Genomic DNA, 27,258 nt, shown 5'->3' with positions numbered 1-27,258 from the left:
GCCTGTAGCGTATATCCACTATTCATTTACTCTTTCTTCCTTCCCTTTGAGGCTCCAGCCACAAGGATGCCACACCCTCCCTTGCCCCGTTAGCGATGTCATTGCCATTGTCATTGCAAAATCAGTCTTGACATACAGGCACAGTCACCCCCCTCTTTTACCTACCCTGTCCCTCCAATACAGGGAATACCCCTGAACAGTAAGCCAGTCATGTGAGCTGCTAAAGGAAAAAATTGTAACCGCGTATGGCAAGCTTTAGGTACTCTAGTTTCATTAACAACTTTGACCACATCAGCAAAGATCAGCTGCAGGGAGATGACAAGCAATACTGGTGCCCAGTCTTTTGTAGTTTGCTTGTCTCCTTTGAGCACAGCTTCCACAGTACAGGTCCTCGTTAGTCACCTTCTGAGAATGCATGCATGCCCAACTCCAATCCAAAGCCCAGCCAAGACATTTACGACAGAAAGTGAGAGAAAAACTTCCCAATTGGGTCACAGAGGGAAATAAAACAAAAAATGTCTGAAGTTAGGTTTTAATTATGTAACTTTGTAAACTTACAGTAGCTCTGTGTAATATAATGTTGAACTTTATTGTGGGAAGCCCCGTTATTTCTCAGCACAGACCCTCATTGGTCATAAATCAGAACACTCACTTGCCACCTTGCTTTATATTAGTCTCCCCCTGTTTTTCATCATACCTTTTTCCTTCCACAGAATGTCTGTCCTAACTTGCTCCTCAAAGCTTACTGCTCTGAGAAGACTTCTAACCCACAGCTTTCCAGAGTCACTAAAGGTAATTCTGAAGCAGGGAAGAGGTTTGGATTCACCGCTACCATGGATTCACAAGGTTTGCAACTTTTGGTCAGTTTGCAAGTTCTCAAAATGAAAAATGAGCAACTTATAATAATGTGCCTTTTCCTTGATTAGCTGAGTCACAAGAGCCAATTATTTGAAGGAATTGCATTGGTACATGTCCCCCATGGCAGTACCTGGATTTGCCACACTATATGTTTGACAATAGCTTGCTTATTAAATCTACAAAAAGAAAGAATTGAATAAGATTTACCCCCCCCCCCCCCATAGACTTTAGTGTGGTATGCCACAAGGTTTGTGAACTTCGAGCAAGATTTGCAAAACTGAATCCAGGCAGCTGTGCTTACCCCTATTTAGAGGTGAACTTCACTTGAACATGTTAGTTGTTTGAGTTTCTCTTTGTGTCATTCATATAGGCATGTGGAGCGCTACAGCATGTGTTAACCGGCAATGCATTCCAACTAGAGGTCCTGGTTGACCAGTGGCCAGACTTCTCCACTGTGATATGTCGTCCCTCATTGAAGGTGGGTTTGAGCAATTGCGCAGATATGGGAGATAAAGCTTTGTGTCTAAGACCTGCTCCCGTTACTCTTTCATATTTTAATGCAAAACCAATACATTAGGGATAGCAGAATGCTTAACATACTTAACGCAATCCTGCTATCGATTGTAACATTTTAAGTCAAGCCTAAGCAAAAAAAAAAAAAACCTTTGTCCTTTTTTAAATGCTGCTTTATGCATCAGCATACCTCCTTTGACCAAGTTTGTCCAGATAGTATGGTCACCTGGTGACTAAGCACCATTCACATGCTGATTTCCCCTTAAGCCATGGAAGTTGAATGCAATGCAAGTTTTCGTCAGCTAATTGCAGTACAGCGGATGTTTTTTTTATTTTTTTTTAGTCTTTTAGCTCCGACTGATGGAACATGGAAGAAACAGAGAGGGTCTAGATAAGACTAAACTAACCAGCATTAAACATGAGAGGATGACAGAGGGAGACACCAATCTTAAGTAATAAGTTGTAGTGACAAAAAACCTTCACTAGATGTCAGCATACTAATAATCAATAACCTGATGCAATTCAATATGGCACAGTAAAATTCTATAAAAATGGGGCAGAGCACCCCTCTCTCTAGTTTAAGGCTGACTTTATAGTTAAACCATTTCTTATTTTATAGCTACAGCTTGAGTTAGGCCCCTTTCACACATACGGATTGTTCATTTCATCAGTTGAGTCACGTTTTTTGTCATCAGTTCTTTACAGTCAACATCAGTTTTTCATCTTTTGTTATTAATTTTGCATTCCTTTTTCATCCATTATCATCAGTTTATCATCCGTTTTTCATCCTTTGTCATCAGTTTTTCATCCGTTTTCATCCGTTTTTCGTCCGATCCATCGTCCGAGGGGTTAATCTAGCTAAGACATTCCTAATTTTAGATAACGTAGGTGAAGGTTAAAACCGATGTAAGGTTTTTTTACATTTAGTGACCATTTGGAGACAATTTCCAATTACCTCCTGTGTAATCACCAGGAAGTAAAGGTAAATATCCCCAATGGTGGTAAAGACAGCAATGAAAACTGACAAAGGTTCTAACCCTTCTCTGCTCAATCTAAAGCTAAAATAAAATACATTGATTCGGGCTTGAATTTACTATGAGGTATCTAAGCTGTAAAATGCCAAGAAATCTATAACATCTGAATGTTTTTTTTATACTTTCTTTTCTTTTTCTTTTTTTTTTTACAAAACTTTGTTTAGAAGAGCAGGAATCATATGCATTCATTCGTTGATCATATTTGCACTAGATATTCTGTATTTCCCTGTGTAGGTCATGAAGGACCCCTCAGATCATTATATGAATACATACTGCCTATTCACTAAAGACCCTCAAAATCTGCACAAAATGCTGGAGGATCCCAGAGTTATCAACTGGAACCAAGATCTTCAAATAGAAGGTGAGGAAGAGGGTCTGAATGAATCTCAATATATGTGAATTTAAAGGGTGATTTAACCCAAAGTTATGATACTGAGATTGGTAGAGCTCACTGGATTCTTATTTTTCTTTAATATTCCAACAAGGAAATGTCTGGACCAAAATTCCTGACTCCCTTCTGTCTACTTGGAAGTTTTGGGTTTTCCAACACCTTTATGTGATCCAGCTACTCTGGTTAGATTCTCCATAATATAAAATAATATACAGTATATTAGTATAATAATATACAGCATCATCCACAGTGCAGCTCCCCCCTAGTATAAATGTCCCTCTAGTACAGATCTATGCCCCAAATATCGCTTTCCCGTAGTGCAGTTCTTCCTCCAGTTCAAATCTCTCGCAGTACAGATCGCCTTCCCTACCAATCTAGCACCCCCCACCTTACGAAATACACCACCACCTTGAGTACAGTTCCCCCAAGTACAGATATCTCCTCCTAGAACAGTCTCCCCAGTTAAAATATCCCCCCCCCAGATTATAGTTTCTCCAGTACAGATCTCCTTTCCTCAGGACAAATATTCCACACCAGTACTGCACCCCAAGTACAGATCTCCCTTCCCACCAGAACAGATCCCCAACCCCCAAGTAAAGTTCCCCGCCTAGTTAAAATTTTTCCCCAGTACAGATCTCCATTTCCCCTCAGTACAGGGCCACCCCAGTACAGCTCCTCCCAAGTACAGATCTCCCTTCCCACCAGAACAGATCCCCAACCCCCAAGTAAAGTTCCCCGCCTAGTTCAAATGTTTCCCCAGTACAGATCTCCATTTCCCCTCAGTACAGCTCCTCCCAAGTACAGATTTCTCCCCCAGTTTTGCTTCCTCTCCAAGAAATAATTTACCAGTTCAGGCATTTCAGTGTGAGATGAAGTCCTCCTTTGGCTGTGTCATGTGACTGGAACCAATGAGGTTCCAAGGAGAGCCTCCCTCCCTCTGAACTGCCACTGCTAGCTGCAAGTGCTTAAATACAGCTCTGTAGTGATAAATTATACGTAAAATGCATACGATCATATATATATATATATATATATATATATAGTGCCTTGCGAAAGTTTTCGGCCCCCTTGAGCTTTGCGACCTTTTGCCACATTTCAGGCTTCAAACATAAAGATATAAAACTGTAATTTTTTGTGAAGAATCAACAACAAGTGGGACACAATCATGAAGTAGAACAAAATTTATTGGATATTTCAAACTTTGTTAACAAATAAAAAAACTTAAAAATTGGGCGTGCAAAATGATTCAGCCCCTTTACTTTCAGTGCAGCAAACTCTCTCCAGAAGTTCAGTGAAGATCTCTGATTGATCCAATGTTGACCTAAATGATTAATGATGATAAATAGAATCCACCTGTGTGTAATCAAGTCTCCGTATAAATGCACCTGCACTGTGATAGTCTCAGAGGTCAGTTTAAAGCGCAGAGAGCATCATGAAGAACAAGGAACACACCAGGCAGGTCCGAGATACTGTTGTGGAGAAGTTTAAAGCCGGATTTGGATAAAAAAAAAGATTTCCCAAGCTTTAAACATCCCAAGGAGCACAGTGCAAGCGATAATATTGAAATGGAAGGAGTATCAGACCACTGCAAATCTACGAAGACCTGGCCGTCCCTCTAAACTTTCAGCTCATACAAGGAGAAGACTGATCAGAGATGCAGCCAAGAGGCCCATGATCACTCTGGATGAACTGCAGAGATCTACAGCTGAGGTGGGAGACTCTGTCCATAGGACAACAATCAGTCGTATACTGCACAAATCTGGCCTTTATGGAAGAGTGGCAAGAAGAAAGCCATTTCTTAAAGATATCCATAAAAAGTGTAGTTTAAAGTTTACCACAAGCCACCTGGGAGACACACCAAACATGTGGAAGAAGGTGCTCTGGTCAGATGAAACCAAAATCAAACTTTTTGGCAACAATGCAAAACGTTCTGTTTGGCGTAAAAGCAACACAGCTCATCACCCTGAACACACCATCCCCACTGTCAAACATGGTGGTGGCAGCATCATTGTTTGGGCCTGCTTTTCTTCAGCAGGGACAGGGAAAATGGTTAAAATTGATGGGAAGATGGATGGAGCCAAATACAGGACCATTCTGGAAGAAAACCTGATGGAGTCTGCAAAAGACCTGAGACTGGGACGGAGATTTGTCTTCCAACAAGACAATGATCCAAAACAAAGCAAAATCTACAATGGAATGGTTCACAAATAAAACATATCCAGGTGTTAGAATGGCCAAGTCAAAGTCCAGACCTGAATCCAATCGAGAATCTGTGGAAAGAACTGAAAACCGCTGTTCACAAACGCTCTCCATCCAACCTCACTGAGCTCGAGCTGTTTTGCAAGGAGGAATGGGCAAAAATTTCAGTCTCTCGATGTGCAAAACTGATAGAGACATACCCCAAGCGACTTAAAGCTGTAATCGCAGCAAAAGGTGGCGCTACAAAGTATTAACTTAAGGGGGCTGAATAATTTTGTACGCCCAATTTTTCAGTTTTTTATTTGTTAAAAAAGCTTGAAATATCCAATAAATTTAGGTCCACTTCATGATTGTGTAACACTTGTTGTTGATTCTTCACAAAAAATTACATAGTTACATATAGTTACATAGTAGGTGAGGATGACTAAAGACAATAGTCCATCCAGTTCAACCTGTGTAGATGTGAGTACAGTAAACCCCCCTCCATTGCGGGGGTTACGTTCCGGACCCAGCCGCGAAAAGTGAAATTCCGCGAAATAGAAAAACCCTATTAAAATGCATTGTAGGCATGATTTTTTTACTGTCACTGTACGTGTAGAAGCATTTTAAGGTCTTTAAACACACTTTTAAAACAATAGAAACTCATTTAAACACATAAAAGATACTTAGAGACAGAGCAAGAGCTATGAAAAACACAAAAATCTTTCATTTTTAATGATTTATATAGTAAAATAACATTACAAAAAAAAACGCGAATTACCGGGACCGCAAAAACTGAACCGCGATGTAGCGGGGGATTACTGTAGCTGTAATCATCTCACATAGCCCTGAATGTTCTGATCCTTGAGATGTACATCTAAGGGCTCTTTCACACGGCCGCTCCGTGTGAGAGCTCCGCTGCGGTCCTTTTTTTTTTTTTTTTCATGGAGCGGATGACATTTCTGTCATCCGCTCCGTGTGCCCGCATATCATCCCATCCGTTTGCGGATGATATGCGGACATAATGTAAGTATATGGCATTGCGGATGTCAGCGGATGACACCGCTGACATCCGATTTTCCTTCCTTTACGTTTTTTACACGGATGAAAAAATAGGGTTCTGTTCCGTTCCAAAAAACAGAACAGAACTGAAAGGAGGAAAATCGGATTTGTCAGCGGATGGTATTCCGCTGACATCCGCAGTGCCATTCACTTACATTATGTCCGCAAATCATCCGCAAAAAAATAGGATGATTTGCGGAAAAGCGGAGCGGCCGTGTGAAAGAGCCCTAAGAGTCTTTTGAAAGCCACCATACTACCCACAGAAACCACCTCTTGTGGTAGAGAATTCCACATCTTGTAGCCCTAACAGTAAAGAACCCCCCACGTTGCCTGAGGTTAAAACGCTTCTCCTCTAATCGCATTGTATGCCCTAGAGTCCTCATGCAATCCCTTCGACTGAACAGCTTATTTTCTAACCTGAGATCCCCATTGAGATATTTAAAAATTGCTATCATGTCCCCCCTCAGGCGTCTCTTCTCCAGGGAGAATAAATCAAGCGATTGCAGACACTCTTCATAATTAAGGTCCTCCAATCCCCTAATTAGTTTAGTTGCCCTTCTCTGGACTCTCTCCAGCTCCAACACATCCCTCCTGAGGACTGGCGACCAGAACTGGACAGAATACTCCAGATGCAGTCGGACCAGAGTTTTATAAAGTGGAAGGATTATAGACTAATCTCTGGAATACATCCCTTTCTTTATGCATGCTAATATTCTGCCGGCTTTGGCAGCTGCCGCTTGACATTGCATGCTATTGCCTAGTCTATCATCAACCAAGACTCCCAGATCCTTCTCCATTTTTGATTCCCCCAAGGGTTCCCCTCCTAACGTGTATTGTGCTTTTATGTTTCCAGTCCCCAAGTGCAAAACCTTACACTTCTCCACATTAAACCTCATTTGCCAAGTCGTTGCCCATTCCGTTATTTTGTCCAGGTCATCCTGTAGGATATCTGCTTCATGCTGTGCAGTTATTGCCCTGCCTAATTTTGTGTCATCTGCAAAAACTGATATCGAACTACTGATCCCGTCCTCAATGCTGTTTATGAATAAATTGAACAAGGTTGGTCCCAGGACTGAGCCTTGGGGCACCCCGCTTACAACCTCAGACTAGTCTGAGTATGCGCTGTTTATTACCACCCTTTGGACACGCCCTTTTAGCCAGTTCCGTATCCAAGAGCAAACCCTGCTGTCGATACCTGCAGACCTTATTTTATAAATTAAGCGCTTATGGGGAACTGTATCAAATGCCTTAGCGAAATCTAAGTACACCACATCCACTGGTCTGCCCCTATCTAGCTCACAGCTCACCTCCTCGTAGAATGTTAGGAGATTGGTTTGACAAGAATGCCCATTTGTAAACCCGTGCTGATTACTGCTGATGATGTTGTTGTCTTTAGCAAACTCTACGATATAGTCCCTTATCATCCCCTCCAGAAGTTTACATACTATTGATGTCAAACTGACAGGCCTATAATTTCCCGGTATATGCCTCTGACCCTTTTTGAATATCAGTTTTATATCTTTATGTTTTAAGCCTGAAATGTGGCAAAAGGTTGAAAAGTTCAAGGGGGCCGAATACTTTCGCAAGGCACTGTATATATATATATATATATATAAATATATATACAGTATATTGTATACATACTCACCGGCCACTTTATTAGGTATACCTTGCTAGTACCAGGTTGGACCCCCTTTTTCCTTCAGTACTGCCTTAATTCTTCATGGCATAGATTCCACAAAGTGTTGGAAACATTCCTCAGAGATTTTGGTCCATAGTGACATAATAACATCACGCAGTTGCTGCAGATCTGTTGGTTGCACATCCATGATACGAATCTACTTCAACCACATCCTAAAGGTCCTCTATTGGATTGAGATCTGGTGACCGTGGAGGCCATTTGAATACAGTGACCTCATTGTCATGTTCAAGAAACCAGCGGTGAGATGATTTGAGCTTTGTGACATGGGTCATTATCCTGTCCTGTTAAACAGCTGTATGGTCTTGGCCACCGTGCTGCAGCTCAGTTTCAGGGTCTTGGCAATCTTCTCTTAGCCCAGGCCATGTTTATGTAGAGCAACAAATCTTTTTTTCATATTCTCAGAGAGTTCTCTGCCATGAGGTGCCATGTTGAACTTCCAGGGACCAGTATGAGATAGTGAGAGCGATAACACCAAATTTAACACACCTGCTCTACATTAACACCTGAGACCTTGTAACACTAACGAGTCACATGACAGTCACGAGTCACATGACACTGGGGAGGAAAAATGGCTAATTGGGCCCAATTTGAACATTGTCACTTAGGGGTGTTCCCACTTTTGTTGCCAATGGTTTAGAACTTAATGGCTGTGTGTTGAGTTATTTTGAGGGGACAGCAAATTTACAGGTATACAAGCTGTACACTCACTACTTTACATTGTAGCAAAGTGTAATTTCTTCAGTATTGTCGCATGAAAAGATATAATAAAATATTTACAAAAATGTGAGGGGTGTACTCACTTTTGTCAGATACTGTATGTATATATATATATATACAGTGCATTGCGAAAGTATTCGGCCCCCTTGAACTTTTCGACCTTTTGCCACATTTCAGGCTTCAAACATAAAGATATAAAACTGTAATTTTTTTTGAAGAATCAACAAGTGGGACACAATCATGAAGTGGAACAAAATTTATTGGATATTTCAAACTTTTTTAACAAATAAAAAATGGAAAAAATGGGAGAGCAAAATTATTCAGCCCCCCTTAAGTTAATACTTTGTAGTGCCACCTTTTGGTGCGATTACAGCTGTAAGTCGCTTGGGGTATGTCTCTATCAGTTTTGCACATCGAGAGACTGAAATTTTTGCCCATTCCTCCTTGCAAAACAGCTCGAGCTCAGTGAGGTTTCATGGAGAGCGTTTGTGAACAGAAGTTTTCAGTTCTTTCCACAGATTCTCGATTGGATTCAGGTCTGGACTTTGACTTGGCCATTCTAACACCTGGATATGTTTACTTGTGAACCATTCCATTGTGAATTTTGCTTTATGTTTTGGATCATTGTCTTGTTGGAAGACAAATCTCTGTCCCAGTCTCAGGTCTTTTGCAGACTTCATCAGGTTTTCTTCCAGAATGGTCCTGTATTTGGCTCCATCCATCTTCCCATCAATTTTAACCATCTTCCCTGTCCCTGCTGAAGAAAAGCAGGCCCAAACCATGATGCTGCCACCACCATGTTTGACAGTGGGGATGGTGTGTTCAGGGTGATGAGCTGTGTTGCTTTTACGCCAAACATAACGTTTTTCATTGTTGCCAAAAAGTTCGATTTTGGTTTCATTTGACCAGAGCACCTTCTTCCACATGTTTGGTGTGTCTCCCAGGTGGCTTGTGGCAAACTTTAAACTACACTTTTTATGGATATCTTTAAGAAATAGCTTTCTTCTTGCCACTCTTCCATGAAGGCCAAATTTGTGCAGTATACGACTGATTGTTGTCCTATGGACAGAGTCTCCCATCTCAGCTGTATATCTCTGCAGTTCATCCAGAGTGATCATGGGCCTCTTGGCTGCATCTCTGATCAGTCTTCTCCTTGAATGAGCTGAAAGTTTAGAGGGACGGCCAGGTCTTCGTAGATTTGCAGTGGTCTGATACTCCTTCCATTTCAATATTATTGCTTGCACAGTGCTCCTTGGGATGTTTAAAGCTTGGGAAATCTTTTTTTATCCAAATCCGGCTTGAAACATCTCCACAACAGTATCTCGGACCTGCCTGGTGTGTTCCTTGTTCTTCATGATGCTCTCTGCGCTTGAAACAGACCTCTGAGACTATCACAGTGCAGGTGCATTTATACCAGTGGCGGCTGGTGCTCAAAATGTTTGGGGGGGGGGGCGCAAAAAGAAAAATGTAATAGGTATTGCTTCGCGCCAAAATACGCAGTAAAAAATTGCATGACTTTGAAGTCATGGTACAGGCATGGCACAGGTGATGGTATAGGCATGGCATAGGTGATGGTACAGGAGATGGTATAGGCATGGCACAGATATGGTATAGGCATGGCACAGATATGGTATAGGCATATCACAGGTCATGGTACAGGAGATGGTATATGCCCCCTTTCAATGCAGAGACCAGCGTACAGCCTGGGCTGGGCTGGAAATGAGTCGGAAATTAACGCAGCTGCGCGCTGACGTAGGCTCTGCGGAAAGGAGAGTGGGAGGGGGTTCGGCCATCTTGGAGTCCTAGCGGAGCTCTGGAGCGGGGAGCAGAGCAGCTATCGGAGAGACATACAGGAGTGTGCAGTACAAAGTGGTGTAGGCTCATGCTTACTACAGATTGGTTTCCATCATTGACCGCTGGAAGGATTATCAAGAGGTCGGAGTCTGTGATTTGTCTATGTTTGCAATGCCCGTGTAATACCTTATTAAGGTGAGAGGCCACTCTGGAAGGTGGAGGGAGTGTGTGTTTTCTGCTATCTGCACCTGGCTCCTCTGGAATTCATTGGGATTCTTTGCACCTCATAAGGACTATCACCCCTATAACCTTCTGATCCTTCTTACCCGATCTTTTACCTGACTTTTATAGATGGACTTTGTATTTGCGATTTATTTGCGATTTGATCCCACAGCATTGTACCCCAATGATTGCAGAGTGCCCACAGCATTGTACCCCAATGATTGCAGAGTGCAACAGAATTGTACCCCAATGCCTGCAGAGTGCCACAGAATTGTACCCCAATGATTGCAGAGTGCCACAGAATTGTACCCCAATGATTGCAGAGTGCCCACAGCATTGTCCCCCAATGATTGCAGAGTGCCCACAGCATTGTACCCCAATGATTGCAGAGTGCCACAGAATTGTACCCCAATGATTGCAGAGTGCCACAGAATTGTACCCCAATGACTGCAGAGTGCCACAGCATTGTACCGCAATGATTGCAGAGTGCCCACAGCATCGTACCCCAATGATTGCAGAGTGCCCACAGCATTGTCCCCCAATCAATGCAGAGACCAGCGTGCGTGCTCCCTTCAATTTAATGTACTTACCTGGCGGCGGCTCGGCTCCCGGCGGCGGGTTCTCCCCTCCTCGATCCTTCGTCCTCTTCTGCGGCGGGGGGAAGGTGAGCGGCTTCTCCCTCGTCCTCCAAGCGGCGGTGACAGTGAGTGACTGACGCACGCACCGGCACCGCCCCCATTGCGACGTCAGCGATCGGATGTCCTGGATGATGATTGGTCCAGGCTGGAGACTGGACCAATCACAGCCAGGATATCACGAAGGTGGGGGTGGCCAAGCGCTCTTTCCTGCACCCAGGTTACGCCCCCAGAAGGCAGCCAATCTGCGCCTTTCTGGGTCGTAAACCCCACCCCTCCTTTAGCCACCACATAGGCCGGCGAACCGATTTTTTTTTTTCTATAACTTTATTGTTCTTTTTTGTCTTTTTTTTTTCCTTTTTTTTAAGGGGGGCGGCGCCCTGGCGCCCCCTATGCACGGGCCGCCACTGATTTATACGGAGACTTGATTACACACAGGTGGATTCTATTTATCATCATTAGTCATTTAGTTCAACATTGGATCATTCAGAAATCCTCACTGAACTTCTGGAGAGAGTTTTCTGCACTGAAAGTAAAGGGGCTGAATAATTTTGCACGCCCAATTTTTCAGTTTTTTTTTTGTTAACAAAGTTTGAAATATCCAATAAATTTCGTTCCACTTCATGATTGTGTCCCACTTGTTGTTGATTCTTCAAAAAAAATTACAGTTTTATATCTTTATGTTTGAAGCCTGAAATGTGGCAAAAGGTCGAAAAGTTCAAGGGGGTGAATACTTTCGCAATGCACTGTAAAGTATATATATATATATATATATATACAGTATAAATATATATATATATATATATACATATATATATATACACACACAAAAATATCTCCAGGCACATATGCACATGTCTGACAAATATCCCTACAAGGAGACCTAGGAAAACTATGTCCCATCCCTCTATATGGCTCAATCTGAGTTTTATACAGGATGTCTGAAACCCATAAGTAGGCAGGTGCAGTCTTCTTGCCACTGCAGGTGGCCCTTGAGCACAGCGGCAATGCAGGTGGGGGAGGAAGTTGAAAGGAACTTGATTCCTCCGTGATTTCCTTGATCATATAAGGGCAGCTATCCGATTCAATACTAGTACCCCATGTAATTCTTGCAGCCATCTTGGGTCAAGCAGAGTCTATTTAAGACTGACTCCCGAGCTTGGGGCGCTTTATGTGAGTGGCTAGCTTAGGGACAGGCTCCTTGTCTGTTAGGGACAATACTTAGAGATAGGAAAAGGTTTCAGAGGAGTAGAGAGAGTGCAGGGACTACATCTGCCTCCACCAGAAAATATTCCTCTTTGGTGTGGACCGGCCAGGCCTTATTTTGCTTCTAGTGGTAGATGCTGTCGGCATCTTCTGGGCTTTAGACCACAGTTGTTTCGCTGTTATAGTTTGTAAGTGGCTCCCAATGAGTGTACCTTCCTACTAAGCCTGTTTGTACTTGCTGAACTTTTCTACAATATATTGCTTTTGGGAAGTTGGACTCTGTGTGCTCACTGCTGCCATGCCACTCTGCACCTAGCTTTCATGTAAGCTTCACCCAACCTTACTGACATGACACCCAAGCCCTCTAAACTCTACCAGCTTCTCCCTCCAGCATTGGTGTGCCTCACCTGAGGACAACCCATAAAGCAAGTGAACCAATATTATTATATTATCTATTCATAAACAGGTTTTCAGCCAGAATTAGAAATCCTGCTGCAGAAGGTCAGTTCCAAACACAGGAGGCAGATGGAGACAATCGGTGGCTTTCTGCTCACAAGGGAAAAATTAAAAGATGAAGAGTTGGAGGAGATCAACAGAAGGTACTGTGAAGTAAAAAAGTAAATTGTAAACCCACCAGAGAGAATCCCTCAATCATTGCCAACATCCCAAGAACACTTAGAGGTAGGGATAGACTGATAAGGTTTTTTCAGGGCCGATACCGATATTTTGGTCACAACATATCGGTATCGGCCGATATGGGCCGATATTTTGTACATTTAAAGTTTTGAAAAATAAAGACAATTTTTGACACAAATCTGGTACTGAACATGTTAATTTTTGTTTAATACTCAATGGCTGGCTTGCTGGCAGTCTGTGGTGGGTGGCTGACTGGCTGACACCCTGTGGTGGGTGGTTGGCTGGCACAGGGGCTGTGGGTGGCTGGCTGGTACAGGACCTGTGGGTGGCTGGCTGGTACAGGACCTGTGGGTGGCTGGCTGTTTGGTACAGTGTCTGTGCCTGGCTGGTACAGGGCCTGTGGGTGGCTGGCTGGTACAGGGCCTGTGGGTGGCTGGCTGGTACAGGGCCTGTGGGTGGCTGGCTGGTACAAGGCCTGTGGGTGGCTGGCTGGGTCGCTTGTACAGTGCCTGTGGCTGGCTGGTACAGGGCCTGTGGATGTGGGTGGCTGGCTGGCACGGGGCTGCTGTGGGTGGGTGATACACTCCTGCGAGACTAGTCCCGACTCCAGACGAGACTGTCCAAAGCGAGGGAGGCGGCCTAAGAAGGCAAAATTACATCACCAAAATATCGGCAATAGCGGCCAGTTCTGGGGCAGATACTGATATATCGGGGAAAGTGCATATCGGCCATGCCGATAATCGGTCTATCCCTACTTAGAGGAACAAAAGGACTACCCCTAGAAAAAGGAATTTAATGGCAACTGAAAACCATATGATACTGAAGTGCATAAAAAAACATATTTTATTGCATCATATAAAACGTGCAAAAAATTACAAAATTCATAAAAAATAGTAATAACGACTGAATACTCAATATGTGGATAAAAATTAGGTCAGAAAAAATAAATTTCTTTCATCAGGGGTATATAAAGGAAAGATGGTAGGATTACAGTAATCCCCCGCTCCATCGCGGTTCAGTTTTTGCGGTCCCGGTAATTCGCGTTTTTTTTTGTAATGTTATTTTACTATATAAATCATTAAAAATGAAATATTTTTGTGTTTTTCATAGCTCTTGCTCTGTCTCTTAGTATCTTTTATGTGTTTAAATTAGTTTCTATTGTTTTAAAAGTGTGTTTAAAGACCTTAAAATGCTTTTACACGTACAGTGACAGTAAAAAAACATGGCTACAATGCATTTTAATAGGGTTTTTCTATTTCGCGGAATTTCACTTTTCGCGGCTGGGTCCGGAACGTAACCCCCACAATGGAGGGGGGTTTACTGTACTTATAAAATAGAATGAACATTTATAAGGATTCAATACATATCGCAGGCATTATAAATAGGGTTGAGCGGACACCTAGATGTCCGTGTTCGACGGGTTCGGCCGAACTTTAAAAATAAGTCCGGGTCCGTGTCCCGGACTTTTACCGAACTTTTCCCGGACACCGAACCCCATTGAAGTCAATGGGGACCCGAACTTTAAGGCACTAAAATGGCTCTAAAACACCAATGGAAAGGGCTAGAGTGCTGCAAATGGCAGCAAAACATAGTTAAGAGCATGGCAAGTGCTCTGCAAACAAATGTGGATAGGGAAATAACTTAAAACAACAAAAAAAAAAACAGAAAAATAAAACAATGTTCTTCATCTCTGAAGGACGAGGCCCATATGGAGTAGGAGGGAGGTTGAGGTGGTGGTGGATGTGGCGGTGTCATAGGCGTGCGCACAGGGTGTTCCGGGTGTACCTGGGCACACCCTAATCACCTAGGGCACATAGCATTATCGCTCTGTTTGCCAGTGAGGAGATGGGAAAGATCTCCCTCGGACCTGCTCTGCTCTATTTCTCTTTGCCAGCAGGGAGAGTAATGTATCGGGGCCATGTACATGTAGGCAAACACATGCATGTGTATTTCAACTTTGGGGTGCACACCCTAATGCAATAGGCTGCGCACACCTATGGGCGGTGTAGGTGGAAGCGGCGGTGGAGGAGGACCAGGGCCGGATTAAGAGCATCATGGTCTTGGTGCTGAGGATTTTAAAGGGCCTTAAGGGCCGTGCCTTGGCATGCACCCAGAGGAGGAAGGGTGCAGCCATGCATGCCTAATTCAACATGGGATGCTGTCTCTGAAGCCCATAAACACATCCATGCATCGGCAACTGTCCCTCCTTGTCCGGCCTTCGCGCTGTGTGGGGAGGTTCTGAGGGTGCTGCCTGGGGAAGCGAGCATAGAAGCCAGACTTCTGTGTTTAAAAGTGACAGAAGAGCGGTAACAGTGAATATGGCCAACCCGGGGCATAAAAGGTAGGGGCCTGGAGCTGCAGCTCCAATAGCCCCTACGTTAATCTGGCCCTGAGGAGGAGGACGAGGTAGCCAACACTGCTTCTTTTCACAAATTTTAAATGAGGGTACACCCCAAAAGAGTGAGAAAGAGCAAAAATGGAACAATGTCAGCAATGGGTAAGGTCGGTATCCATTGCTATTCTGCATAAGGTACGGAAAAGTCCCGTGGGATCCATGCCTGGTTCATTTTAATGAATGTGAGCTTGTCCACATTGTCTCTGGACAGGCGGCTGCGCTTGTCTGTTATAACGCCCCCAGCCGTGCTAAATACCCGTTCAGATAATATGGTGGGTAGGAAAGTGCGCTGATTCAATATAGGGTGTGCTGCTACCTTAGAGTGTATGTTGTAGAATATGTAAAGAAATCAGGTGCGCTGCCCTAGTGCATATGTGCAACATACAAAATGATGCAAACAAATAAACCAAAAATGCAATAATAATGCAAAAAAATGAAAACGTATGCAATTCGTGTAAAACAAAAAATGTCCAGAAGGTGACTAGTGATACACCAATGTGCAATAAACGTCCATGTTATAAGTCCATAAATAAAGTGCAAAAAATGGTGACATAAGCTTCCAGCTTGGGGAAAGGTGAACTGTGATTGGAAGGTGCAAAGTCCCACCACCAGCTTGGCCTCTTACCAGAAGTTAAACGTTAAGGGCATATATGAATATGACCGCTCCAAAGGTCATGCAGCCAGGTAGAAAAGTTCCCAGAAATACAGAAGGCACTCTGACACACTCGTGCTCCCTAGACTCTTACCGGACAAAAGCCAAACAAGAAGCCTGGTTCTATGGTGATGAGTGGTCCTGCCGGGGGTTACTGGACTCTAGGATGGCTGATGTAGTCCTTGTGTCCAAGAGGAACAGACCCAGTCAGAAAGCCTGACGAAAGAAGATCCTGCCAAAGGTGACTAGACTCTGATTGGCTGCTGTAACTCCTTAGTCTGGTTGACCTCAATAATAGGGGACACAACAGAGGGGACCGCAATAGTGCATTACCAACAGTAGATATTTATTAAAAACAAATGGTTGCACTTACAGTTGTGAAGACAATAATAGCGAGTTCCCTCACGGAGGAGCTGTATGGCGGGGTCCGCCTGCAGTGCGGACCGCTGCCTGGTCTAGATGTGATGACGCGGCGCCTCCTCTCTGACGCGTTTCTCCCGATAGGGCATCCACTTAGACAGCTCCTCCGTGAGGGAACTCGCTATTATTGTCTTCACAACTGTAAGTGCAACCATTTGTTTTTAATAAATATCTACTGTTGGTAATGCACTATTGCGGTCCCCTCTGTTGTGTCCCCTATTATTGAGGTCAACCAGACTAAGGAGTTACAGCAGCCAATCAGAGTCTAGTCACCTTTGGCAGGATCTTCTTTCGTCAGGCTTTCTGACTGGGTCTGTTCCTCTTGGACACAAGGACTACATCAGCCATCCTAGAGTCCAGTAACCCCCGGCAGGACCACTCATCACCATAGAACCAGGCTTCTTGTTTGGCTTTTGTCCGGTAAGAGTCTAGGGAGCACGAGTGTGTCAGAGTGCCTTCTGTATTTCTGGGAACTTTTCTACCTGGCTGCATGACCTTTGGAGCGGTCATATTCATATATGCCCTTAACGTTTAACTTCTGGTAAGAGGCCAAGCTGGTGGTGGGACTTTGCACCTTCCAATCACAGTTCACCTTTCCCCAAGCTGGAAGCTTATGTCACCATTTTTTGCACTTTATTTATGGACTTATAACATGGACGTTTATTGCACATTGGTGTATCACTAGTCACCTTCTGGACATTTTTTGTTTTACACGAATTGCATACGTTTTCATTTTTTTGCATTATTATTGCATTTTTGGTTTATTTGTTTGCATCATTTTGTATGTTGCACATATGCACTAGGGCAGCGCACCTGATTTCTTTACACGTTCAGATAATACACTGGCTGCAGGGCACGCCAGCACCTCCAAGGCGTAAAGGGCAAGCTCAGGCCATGTGCCCAATTTGGAGACCCAGAAGTTGAAGGGGGCAGACCCCTCATTCACTACATGTAGGCGTGTGCACACATACTGCTCCACCATGTTGGTAAAATGCTGCCTCCTGCTAAGACGTTCCATCTGAGCTGCTGGTGCTGCTGTTTGTTGTGGCATGCTGACAAAGCTTTTCCACATTTCGGCCATGCTAACCCTGCCTTCTGAGGTGCTGGCGGTGCCCTGGTTGCGTTGGCGTTCTCCTCCTCCTCCTCCTCTGCCTTGTGCTTCCACTGTGGCCCCGCTGTCAGATGGGAATGCCAGCAGCATCGCGTCTACCAGCGTGCGCTTGTACTCGCGCATCTTGCGATCGCGCTCCAGTGAGTGAATTAAGGACGGTACATTGTCCTTGTAACGGGGATCCAGCAGCGTGGCCACCCAGTAATCAGCACAAGTTAGAATGTGGGCAACTCGGCGGTCGTTGTGGAGACACTGCAGCATGTAATCGCTCATGTGTGCCAGGCTGCCCAGAGGCGACGAAAGGCTGTCCTCTGTGGGAGGTGTATCGTCCGTGTCCTCTGTATCCCCCCAGCCACGCACCAGTGATGGCCATGAGCTGGCCTGGGTGCCACCCTGCTGTGAACATGGTTCCATCTCCTCCTCCAGCTCCTCCTCCTCCTCATCCTCCTCATCCTCCAGAACTGTGCCCCTGCTGGACAATTGTGTCCCTGGCGTTTGTGTGTGCAGGAACCCACCCTCGGAGCCCCTTGCGAATGACTGCCCTGAAAGCCTTTGAAATGTTACCTCTTCATCCTCCTCCTCCTCATCCTGTGCCACATCCTCTTCCATCATCGCCCAAATTGTTTTTTCAAGGAGGCATAGAAGTGGGATAGTTAAGCTGAGAACGGCGTCATTGCCACTGGCCATGTTGGTGGAGTACTCAAAACATCGCAACAAGGCACACAGGTCTCGCATGGAGGCCCAGTTATTGGTGGTGAAGTGGTGCTGTTCCGCAGAGCGACTCACGCGTGCATGCTGCAGCTGAAACTCCACTATGGCCTGCTGCTGCTCGCACAGTCTTTGCAGCATGTGCAAGGTGGAGTTCCACCTTGTGGGCACGTCACATATGAGGCGGTGAGCGGGAAGGCCGAAGTTACGCTGCAGCGCTGCCAGGCGAGCAGCAGCAGGGTGAGAACACCGAAAGTGCGCACAGACGGCCCGCACTTTCTGCAGCAGCTCTGACAAATCGGGGTAGTTTTTAAGGAACCTCTGCACCACCAAATTCAGCACATGCGCCAGGCAAGGGATGTGTGTCAAACCGGCTAGGCCCAAAGCTGCTATGAGATTTCGCCCGTTATCGCACACCACCAGGCCGGGCTTGAGGCTTGCTGGCAGCAACCACTCATTTGTCTGCTGTTCCATGCTCCTCCACAACTCCTGCGCGGTGTGTGGTTTGTCCCCCAAACAGGCAAGTTGTAAAACTGCCTGCTGACGTTTAGCCCTGGCCGTGCTGAAGTTGATGGTGAAGGTATTACGCTGTCCGGATGAGGAGGCGGTAGAGGATGAGGTAGCGGAGTAGGATGAGTTAGGAACAGGAGGCAAACTGAAGCGCCCTGCAATCCTCGGTGGTGGAAGGACATGCGCCAAATTGCTATCCGCCTCAGGCCCATCCGCCACTGCATTTACCCAGTGTGCCGTTAGGGAGATATAACGCCCCTGACCGTGCTTACTGGTCCACGTATCGGTAGTTAGGTGGACCTTGGCACAGATGGCGTTGCGCAGTGCACACCTGATTTTTTCCCCCACTTGGTTGTGCAGGGAAGGGATGGCTTGCCTGGAAAAGTAGTGGCGGCTGGGCATGACGTACTGTGGGACAGCCACCGACATAAGCTTTTTAAAACTGGGCGTCTCCACCAGACGGAATGACAGCATTTCAAAGGCCAATAATTGTGAAATGCTGGCATTCAGGGCCAGGGATCGCGGGTGGGTAGGGGGGTACTTCCTCTTCCTCTCAAGTGTTTGGGAGATGGAAAGCTGAACGCTTCCACGGGACATTGTGGAGATGGTTGTTGGTGACCCAGGTGGTGGTGTTGCTGACAGATCGTCTGTTTGCGAGGTGGCAGGTGCCGGTATGACTACAGATGTGGCTGGAGCGGCCGAGACTGCAGCAGAAGAGGAAGCAGGATGAGCCAGAGACGTTTCTTGGTTTTGAAGGTGTGTACTCCACTGCAGCTCGTGCTTTGCACTTAGATGCCTGATCATGCAGGTTGTGCTCAGGTTGAGAAGGTTTATGCCTCGCTTCAGGCTCTGATTGCACAGGGTGCAAACCACTCGTGTCCTGTCATCAGCACATTTTCTGAAGAACTTCCACGCTAGAGAACTCTTTTGAGCTGACTTTGGTGCGCTCGTTCCCTTGCTGCGTTGGGCAGTAGCAGGCGTAGTGTCTAGGGCATGGCCGCTCCGCTTCTGCACCCTGCTCCCTCTTCTGCTGTGCTGGTGGCTCTGTGCGACCACCGCCTCTTCCTCCAAACTACTCAGGTCACCTGCATGACCTTCATTCCATGTGGGGTCGAGGACCTCATCGTCCTCCACATCATCTTCCACCCAGTCTTCACCCCTGCCCTCCCTGTCGGTCTCCACAATGCTGAACGCCGCAGCAGTTGGCACCTGCGTTTCGTCATCATCGGAGACGTGCTGTGATGGTCCTTCCATGTACTCATCTTGAGAAATAAGTGGTTGGGCTTTGCTGCACTCAATCTCTTCCACTTCTGGGGCAGGGCTAGGTGGATGGCCCTGGGAAACCCTGCTGACAGAGTCCTCGAAAAGAATAAGAGACTGCTGTATGGCTTGGGGCTCAGACTGCTTGCCTGATTTGCAAGGGGGTGAGGTGAAAGACGGTTGGACATTGGCTGCAGGTGCCAACTCTGACCTTTCTGCAGTAGACTGGGTGGGAGACAATGTGAAGGAACTGGAGGCACTGTCAGCAGCAAACCAATCTACTATCGCCTCTACGTGTTCTGGCCTCATCACTTCCAGAGGCGTATGATGCCCTACCAAATACTGATGCAGGTTCTGTCGCCTACTCACACTTGAGGAAGGTGTTTCACTTGTGCGTGTAGCTGGCACAGATCGACCACGTCCTCTCCTTGCAACAGAAGCTCTACCAGCAGCACCACGACCCAGGCCACGGCCCCTATTTGACGCTCTCCTCATATTTCTGTAATTTAAGATCTTGCCCTAGAAAGGTGTTTATTGAATAGCGGAACAAAAGAACAACAGTATCGCACGGGTGTATCTCACAGTCAAATATGCAAACTATGCCGCAATTTAATGTTTTTTACACCAAAAGGGTGTGTATTGAATAGCGGAATAGGATAAAAAACTGTGTATCTCACACGTACAAACACAGACTAGGCCCGATTAAATTTTTTCCTACCCTAAAGGGAGGATGAGGAAGAGGAGTATGGAACAGGCAGCACCCTCAAATCTTCAGAAGTATGAGATGAACCTCAAAAACTTGGAAAGGTGGATCTCACACGTACCGACACAGACTATTCCGCAATTTAATTGATCCCCAAAGGTTTTTATTGAATAGCGGAATAGGAAATATGATCAAAAAAAATGTATGTATCTCACACGTACACAACCACACTAGGCCCCAATTACTATTGTTTGTACCCCTAAAAGGATGGATGAGGAGGAGGAGGAGTATGGAACAGGCAGCACCCTCAAAGCTTCAGAAGTATGAGATGAACCCCAAAAACTTGGAAAGGTGGATCTCACACGTACCGACACAGACTATTCCGCAATTTAATTGATCCCCAAAGGTTTTTATTGAATAGCGGAATAGGAAATATGATCAAAAAAAAGTGTATGTATCTCACACGTACAGAAGCACACTAGGCCCCAATTACTATTGTTTGTACCCCTAAAAGGATGGATGAGGAGGAGGAGCAGTATGGAACAGGCAGCACCCTCAAAGCTTCAGAAGTATGAGATGAACCCCAAAAACTTGGAAAGGTGGATCTCACACGTACCAACACAGACTATCCCGCAATTTAATTGATCCCCAAAGGTTTTTATTGAATAGCGGAATAGGTAATATGATCAAAAAAAAGTGTATGTATCTCACACGTACAGAAGCACACTAGGCCCCAATTACTATTGTTTGTACCCCTAAAAGGATGGATGAGGAGGAGAAGGAGTATGGAACAGGCAGCACCCTCAAAGCTTCAGAAGTATGAGATGAACCCCAAAAACTTGGAAAGGTGGATCTCACACGTACCGACACAGACTATCCCGCAATTTAATTGATCCCCAAAGGTTTTTATTGAATAGCGGAATAGGAAATATGATCAAAAAAAGTGTATGTATCTCACACGTACACAACCACACTAGGCCCCAATTACTATTGTTTGTACCCCTAAAAGGATGGATGAGGAGGAGGAGGATGAAACAGGCAGCACCCTCAAATCTTCAGAAGTATGAGATTTTGTTCACTGTACCCCACAAAGATTGTGTTCACTGCACCCCACAAAGATTGTGTTCACTGCACCCCAAAAGGATTTTGTTCACTGCACCCCACAAAGATTGTGTTCACTGCACCCCACAAAGATTGTGTTCACTGTACCCCACAAAGATTTTGTTCACTGCACCCCACAAAGATTGTGTTCACTGCACCCCCACAAAGCTTGTGTTCACTGCACCCCAAAAGGATTTTGTTCACTGCACCCAAAAAGGATTGTCTTCACTGCACCCCACAAAGATTGTGTTCACTGCACCCCCACAAAGATTGTGTTCACTGCACCCCAAAAGGATTATCTTCACTGCACCCCACAAAGATTTTGTTCACTGCACCCCAAAATGATTTTGTTCACTGCACCCCAAAATGATTTTGTTCACTGCACCCCACAAAGATTGTGTTCACTGTACCCCACAAAGATTTTGTTCACTGCACCCCACAAAGATTGTGTTCACTGTACCCCACAAAGATTTTGTTCACTGCACCCCACAAAGATTGTGTTCACTGCACCCCACAAAGATTGTGTTCACTGCACCCCCCACAAAGCTTGTGTTCACTGCACCCCAAAAGGATTGTCTTCACTGCACCCCACAAAGATTGTGTTCACTGCACCCCAAAAGGATTTTGTTCACTGCACCCCACAAAGATTGTGTTCACTGCACCCCCACAAAGCTTGTGTTCACTGCACCCCAAAAGGATTAGGTTCACTGCACCCCAAAAGGATTGTCTTCACTGCACCCCACAAAGATTGTGTTCACTGCACCCCCACAAAGATTGTGTTCACTGCACCCCACAAAGATTGTGTTCACTGTACCCCACAAAGATTTTGTTCACTGCACCCCACAAAGATTGTGTTCACTGTACCCCACAAAGATTTTGTTCACTGCACCCCAAAAGGATTGTGTTCACTGCACCCCCACAAAGCTTGTGTTCACTGCACCCCAAAAGGATTGTCTTCACTGCACCCCACAAAGATTGTGTTCACTGCACCCCAAAAGGATTGTCTTTACTGCACCCCACAAAGATTTTGTTCACTGCACCCCAAAAGGATTTTGTTCACTGCACCCCACAAAGATTGTGTTCACTGCACCCCACAAAGATTGTGTTCACTGTACCCCTTAAAGATTTTGTTCACTGCACCCCACAAAGATTGTGTTCACTGTACCCCACAAAGATTTTGTTCACTGCACCCCACAAAGATTGTGTTCACTGCACCCCCACAAAGCTTGTGTTCACTGCACCCCAAAAGGATTTTGTTCACTGCACCCCACAAAGATTGTGTTCACTGCACCCCCACAAAGATTGTGTTCACTGCACCCCACAAAGATTGTGTTCACTGTACCCCACAAAGATTTTGTTCACTGCACCCCACAAAGATTGTGTTCACTGTACCCCACAAAGATTTTGTTCACTGCACCCCACAAAGATTGTGTTCACTGCACCCCCACAAAGCTTGTGTTCACTGCACCCCAAAAGGATTTTGTTCACTGCACCCCACAAAGATTGTGTTCACTGCACCCCCACAAAGATTGTGTTCACTGCACCCCAAAAGGATTGTCTTCACTGCACCCCACAAAGATTTTGTTCACTGCACTCCAAAAGGATTTTGTTCACTGCACCCCGCAAAGATTGTGTTCACTGCACCCCAAAAGGATTGTCTGCACTGCACCCCACAAAGATTGTGTTCACTGCACCCCACAAAGATTTTGTTCACTGCACCCCACAAAGATTGTGTTCACTGCACCCCCACAAAGCTTGTGTTCACTGCACCCCAAAAGGATTTTGTTCACTGCACCCCAAAAGGATTGTCTTCACTGAACCCCACAAAGATTGTGTTCACTGCACCCCAAAATGATTTTGTTCACTGCACCCCACAAAGATTGTGTTCACTGCACCCCAAAAGGATTGTCTTCACTGCACCCCACAAAGATTGTGTTCACTGCACCCCAAAAGGATTGTCTTTACTGCACCCCACAAAGATTTTGTTCACTGCACCCCAAAAGGATTTTGTTCACTGCACCCCACAAAGATTGTGTTCACTGCACCCCACAAAGATTGTGTTCACTGTACCCCTTAAAGATTTTGTTCACTGCACCCCACAAAGATTGTGTTCACTGTACCCCACAAAGATTTTGTTCACTGCACCCCACACAGATTGTGTTCACTGCACCCCCACAAAGCTTGTGTTCACTGCACCCCAAAAGGATTTTGTTCACTGCACCCCACAAAGATTGTGTTCACTGCACCCCCACAAAGATTGTGTTCACTGCACCCCACAAAGATTGTGTTCACTGTACCCCACAAAGATTTTGTTCACTGCACCCCACAAAGATTGTGTTCACTGTACCCCACAAAGATTTTGTTCACTGCACCCCACAAAGATTGTGTTCACTGCACCCCCACAAAGCTTGTGTTCACTGCACCCCAAAAGGATTTTGTTCACTGCACCCCAAAAGGATTGTCTTCACTGCACCCCACAAAGATTGTGTTCACTGCACCCCAAAAGGATTTTGTTCACTGCACCCCACAAAGATTGTGTTCACTGCACCCCAAAAGGATTGTCTTCACTGCACCCCACAAAGATTTTGTTCACTGCACCCCAAAAGGATTTTGTTCACTGCACCCCACAAAGATTGTGTTCACTGCACCCCAAAAGGATTGTCTGCACTGCACCGCACAAAGATTTTGGTCACTGCACCCCAAAAGGATTTTGTTCACTGCACCCCACAAAGATTGTGTTCACTGCACCCCACAAAGATTTTGTTCACTGCACCCCACAAAGATTGTGTTCACTGCACCCCCACAAAGCTTGTGTTCACTGCACCCCAAAAGGATTTTGTTCACTGCACCCCAAAAGGATTGTCTTCACTGAACCCCACAAAGATTGTGTTCACTGCACCCCAAAAGGATTTTGTTCACTGCACCCCAAAAAGATTGTGTTCACTGTACCCCACAAAGATTGTGTTCACTGCACCCTAAAAGGATGTTGTTCACTGCACCCCAAAAAGGATGTTGTTCACTGCACCCCACAAAGATTGTGTTCACTGCACCCCACAAAGTATTTTGTTCACTGCACCCCAAAAAGTTTGTGTTCACTGCACCCCAAAAAGGATTTTGTTCACTGCACCCCAAAAAGATTGTGTTCACTGCACCCTAAAAGGATTTTGTTCACTGCACCCCAAAAAGATTGTGTTCACTGCACCCCAAAAAGATTGTGTTCACTGCAGCCCACACACAGAAAAATGGATGTGGATCACTGACACCTGCCTATCTCCTATCCCACACCACACAGCAATATCGATTGTAGTTTGTAGAACACAGTTTCCCTAAAATTCAGCAGCAGCCTCTCCCTAACAGGATTGAGAAGAGATCGTAGATCGGGACTAAGTGCAGACCCCACACAGCAATATCGATTGTAGTTTGTAGAACACACTTTCCCTAAAATTCAGCAGCAGCCTCTCCCTAACAGGATTGAGAAGAGATCGTAGATCGGGACTAAGTGCAGACCCCACACAGCAATATCGATTGTAGTTTGTAGAACACACTTTCCCTAAAATTCAGCAGCAGCCTCTCCCTAACAGGATTGAGAAGAGATCGTAGATCAGGATTAAGTGCAGACCCCACCCCACACAGCAATATCGATTGTAGTTTGTAGAACACACTGACCCTATAATTCAGCAGACTCTATCCCTAAAATGCCTACAACTCGCCCTGCCTAAACACTCCGACCTGTCCCTCAATTCTATCCGGACACCAATTCGTTTTCCCTGCCTGTCTTTCCCTAATCAGCAGCCAGCACGTATGGGTGCTCTGTCCCTGATCTAAGCAGCAGAATGACGCCGCTGCGGCTGCCTCGAACTTATAAAGACTTGGTCACATGCTTCAGACGGCCAATCACAGCTACTCATACATTTGCAGGCATGGCTGGGATGGCTTAAGGCACACCAGTTAAACGATTGTTGATTGGCTGTTGAAAGCCCGCCATGAAAAGAGCGCCAAAACATGCAAAACCCGGAAATGAAAAAACAACCGAACACGGATTTTTACCCGAACATACAGTAAAGTGTCCGTGTCCGTGTTCGGGTAACAAAAATCCAATTATTCGGTACGAACACGAATAATACAGTCCGTGTTCGCTCAACACTAATTATAAACATTCTTCAATACTGCAGAAATGACATACCATCGAACACTATGCATCACCTAGTACAGCCGTTAAGTATAAAATCAATGTTTACCATGGCCTCCAGGTAAAAGTTCACCGCAAACCCCCCCAATTGGCACCAGACGTCTCACCCTGGGATCCCCCGAAGGTCAACTGTGATGTAAACAAAGTAGATGGGGAGTCTGGAGTGAAGAAAATAGATAATATATTTGTGGATGTATATATAATAGAAAAACAGACTAGGAAGTCTCAGTGAAAGGCCAGTATTGTACTTATCTTGGAGCTGGCACTTAAGGGAGATATCCATCGTGTGGATATGGTTAGTCACAAACAGGTAGTCATCACATGGTGACATCATACCATAAGTAAAACATAAAAAATAAGTAGGTTACTTGGAGATGGAGAAACGTATCTGATTCCAAGGAACGATCCCACTTACATGTATAGGAAAGAATTGAAGAGAATTATAAACTAAATTCTCCTTTTTTTTCCCGTTAAAGATAACAAACATGTTATACTTACCTGTTCTGTATAGTGGTTTTGCACAGAGCAGCCCAGATCCTCCTCTTCTTGAGTCCCTCTGCCGTGCTCCAGGTCTCTCCCTCCTGTTCAGTGCCCCCACAGCAAGCAGCTTACTATGGGGGCACCCAAGCCAAGCCACAGCTCCCTGTGTCCATTCAGAGATGGAGCCACGGCACAGCTCTGACCTGTTCTCTCCTCATTGGCTCACTGACTTTGATTGACAGCAGTGGGAGCCAATGGCGCCACGCTGATCTCTCAGCCAATGAGGAGGGGAGTCCCGGACAGCCGAGTCTCTCGTGCAACATCGCTGGATCTAGATGGACCTCAGATAAATATTAGGGGAGCTGCTGCATAGAATACATTAAGATTAAAAAAACCTTCTGCCTTTACAAGCACTTTAAATCAGAAGGAAGGGAAATATCTGATGCCTTGTACATGTAAGGTTCCAGTTATATACACAGTGCCAAAGATACATAAAAATAGAGACTGCCCTCCTGGACGGCCCATTATCAATGGAATTGACTCCATCTGTTCAAGGGTGGCTTCTTACAACCATTGGTACACAAAACACCAGCTTATCTAACAAAGCATTTATTGCAATTGCACTGGTAAGCTGTCAGGGCTGCAGGAGGGGGATCTGGGCACACAGGGGGGAATCAGATGTCGGCAGAACAGGGAGGGGGATTGGTGCAGAGGGGGTCAATTACAGAACTATGCCCTGTGTCTGATTTTCTCCCTGTAGCAGCTAAAAGCCAGCAGGAGG

At 45.4% G+C, this 27,258-nt stretch overlaps 1 protein-coding gene across 1 annotated transcript in view; it reads left to right on the top strand.

Annotated features, from left to right (window-relative positions):
* Nucleotides 1-714: 714 nt before the first annotated feature.
* Nucleotides 715-27,258, top strand: part of LOC309564333 (putative glycine N-acyltransferase-like protein 1B) — a gene marked incomplete at both ends in the record, with an annotated part of 39,114 nt that continues 12,570 nt past the window's right edge. The window contains 4 exons of the mRNA XM_082268960.1: nucleotides 715-792; nucleotides 1,229-1,336; nucleotides 2,640-2,766; nucleotides 12,779-12,911. Of these exons, the coding sequence (XP_082125086.1) occupies nucleotides 715-792; nucleotides 1,229-1,336; nucleotides 2,640-2,766; nucleotides 12,779-12,911 (446 nt within the window). The remainder of the gene's footprint in view (nucleotides 793-1,228; nucleotides 1,337-2,639; nucleotides 2,767-12,778; nucleotides 12,912-27,258) is intronic.

This window comes from Pelophylax lessonae (assembly GCF_965119305.1).
Source record: "Pelophylax lessonae genome assembly, chromosome: 9".
Lineage (NCBI taxonomy): Eukaryota > Metazoa > Chordata > Amphibia > Anura > Ranidae > Pelophylax > Pelophylax lessonae.
This window is presented reverse-complemented; position numbering and strand designations above follow the sequence as displayed.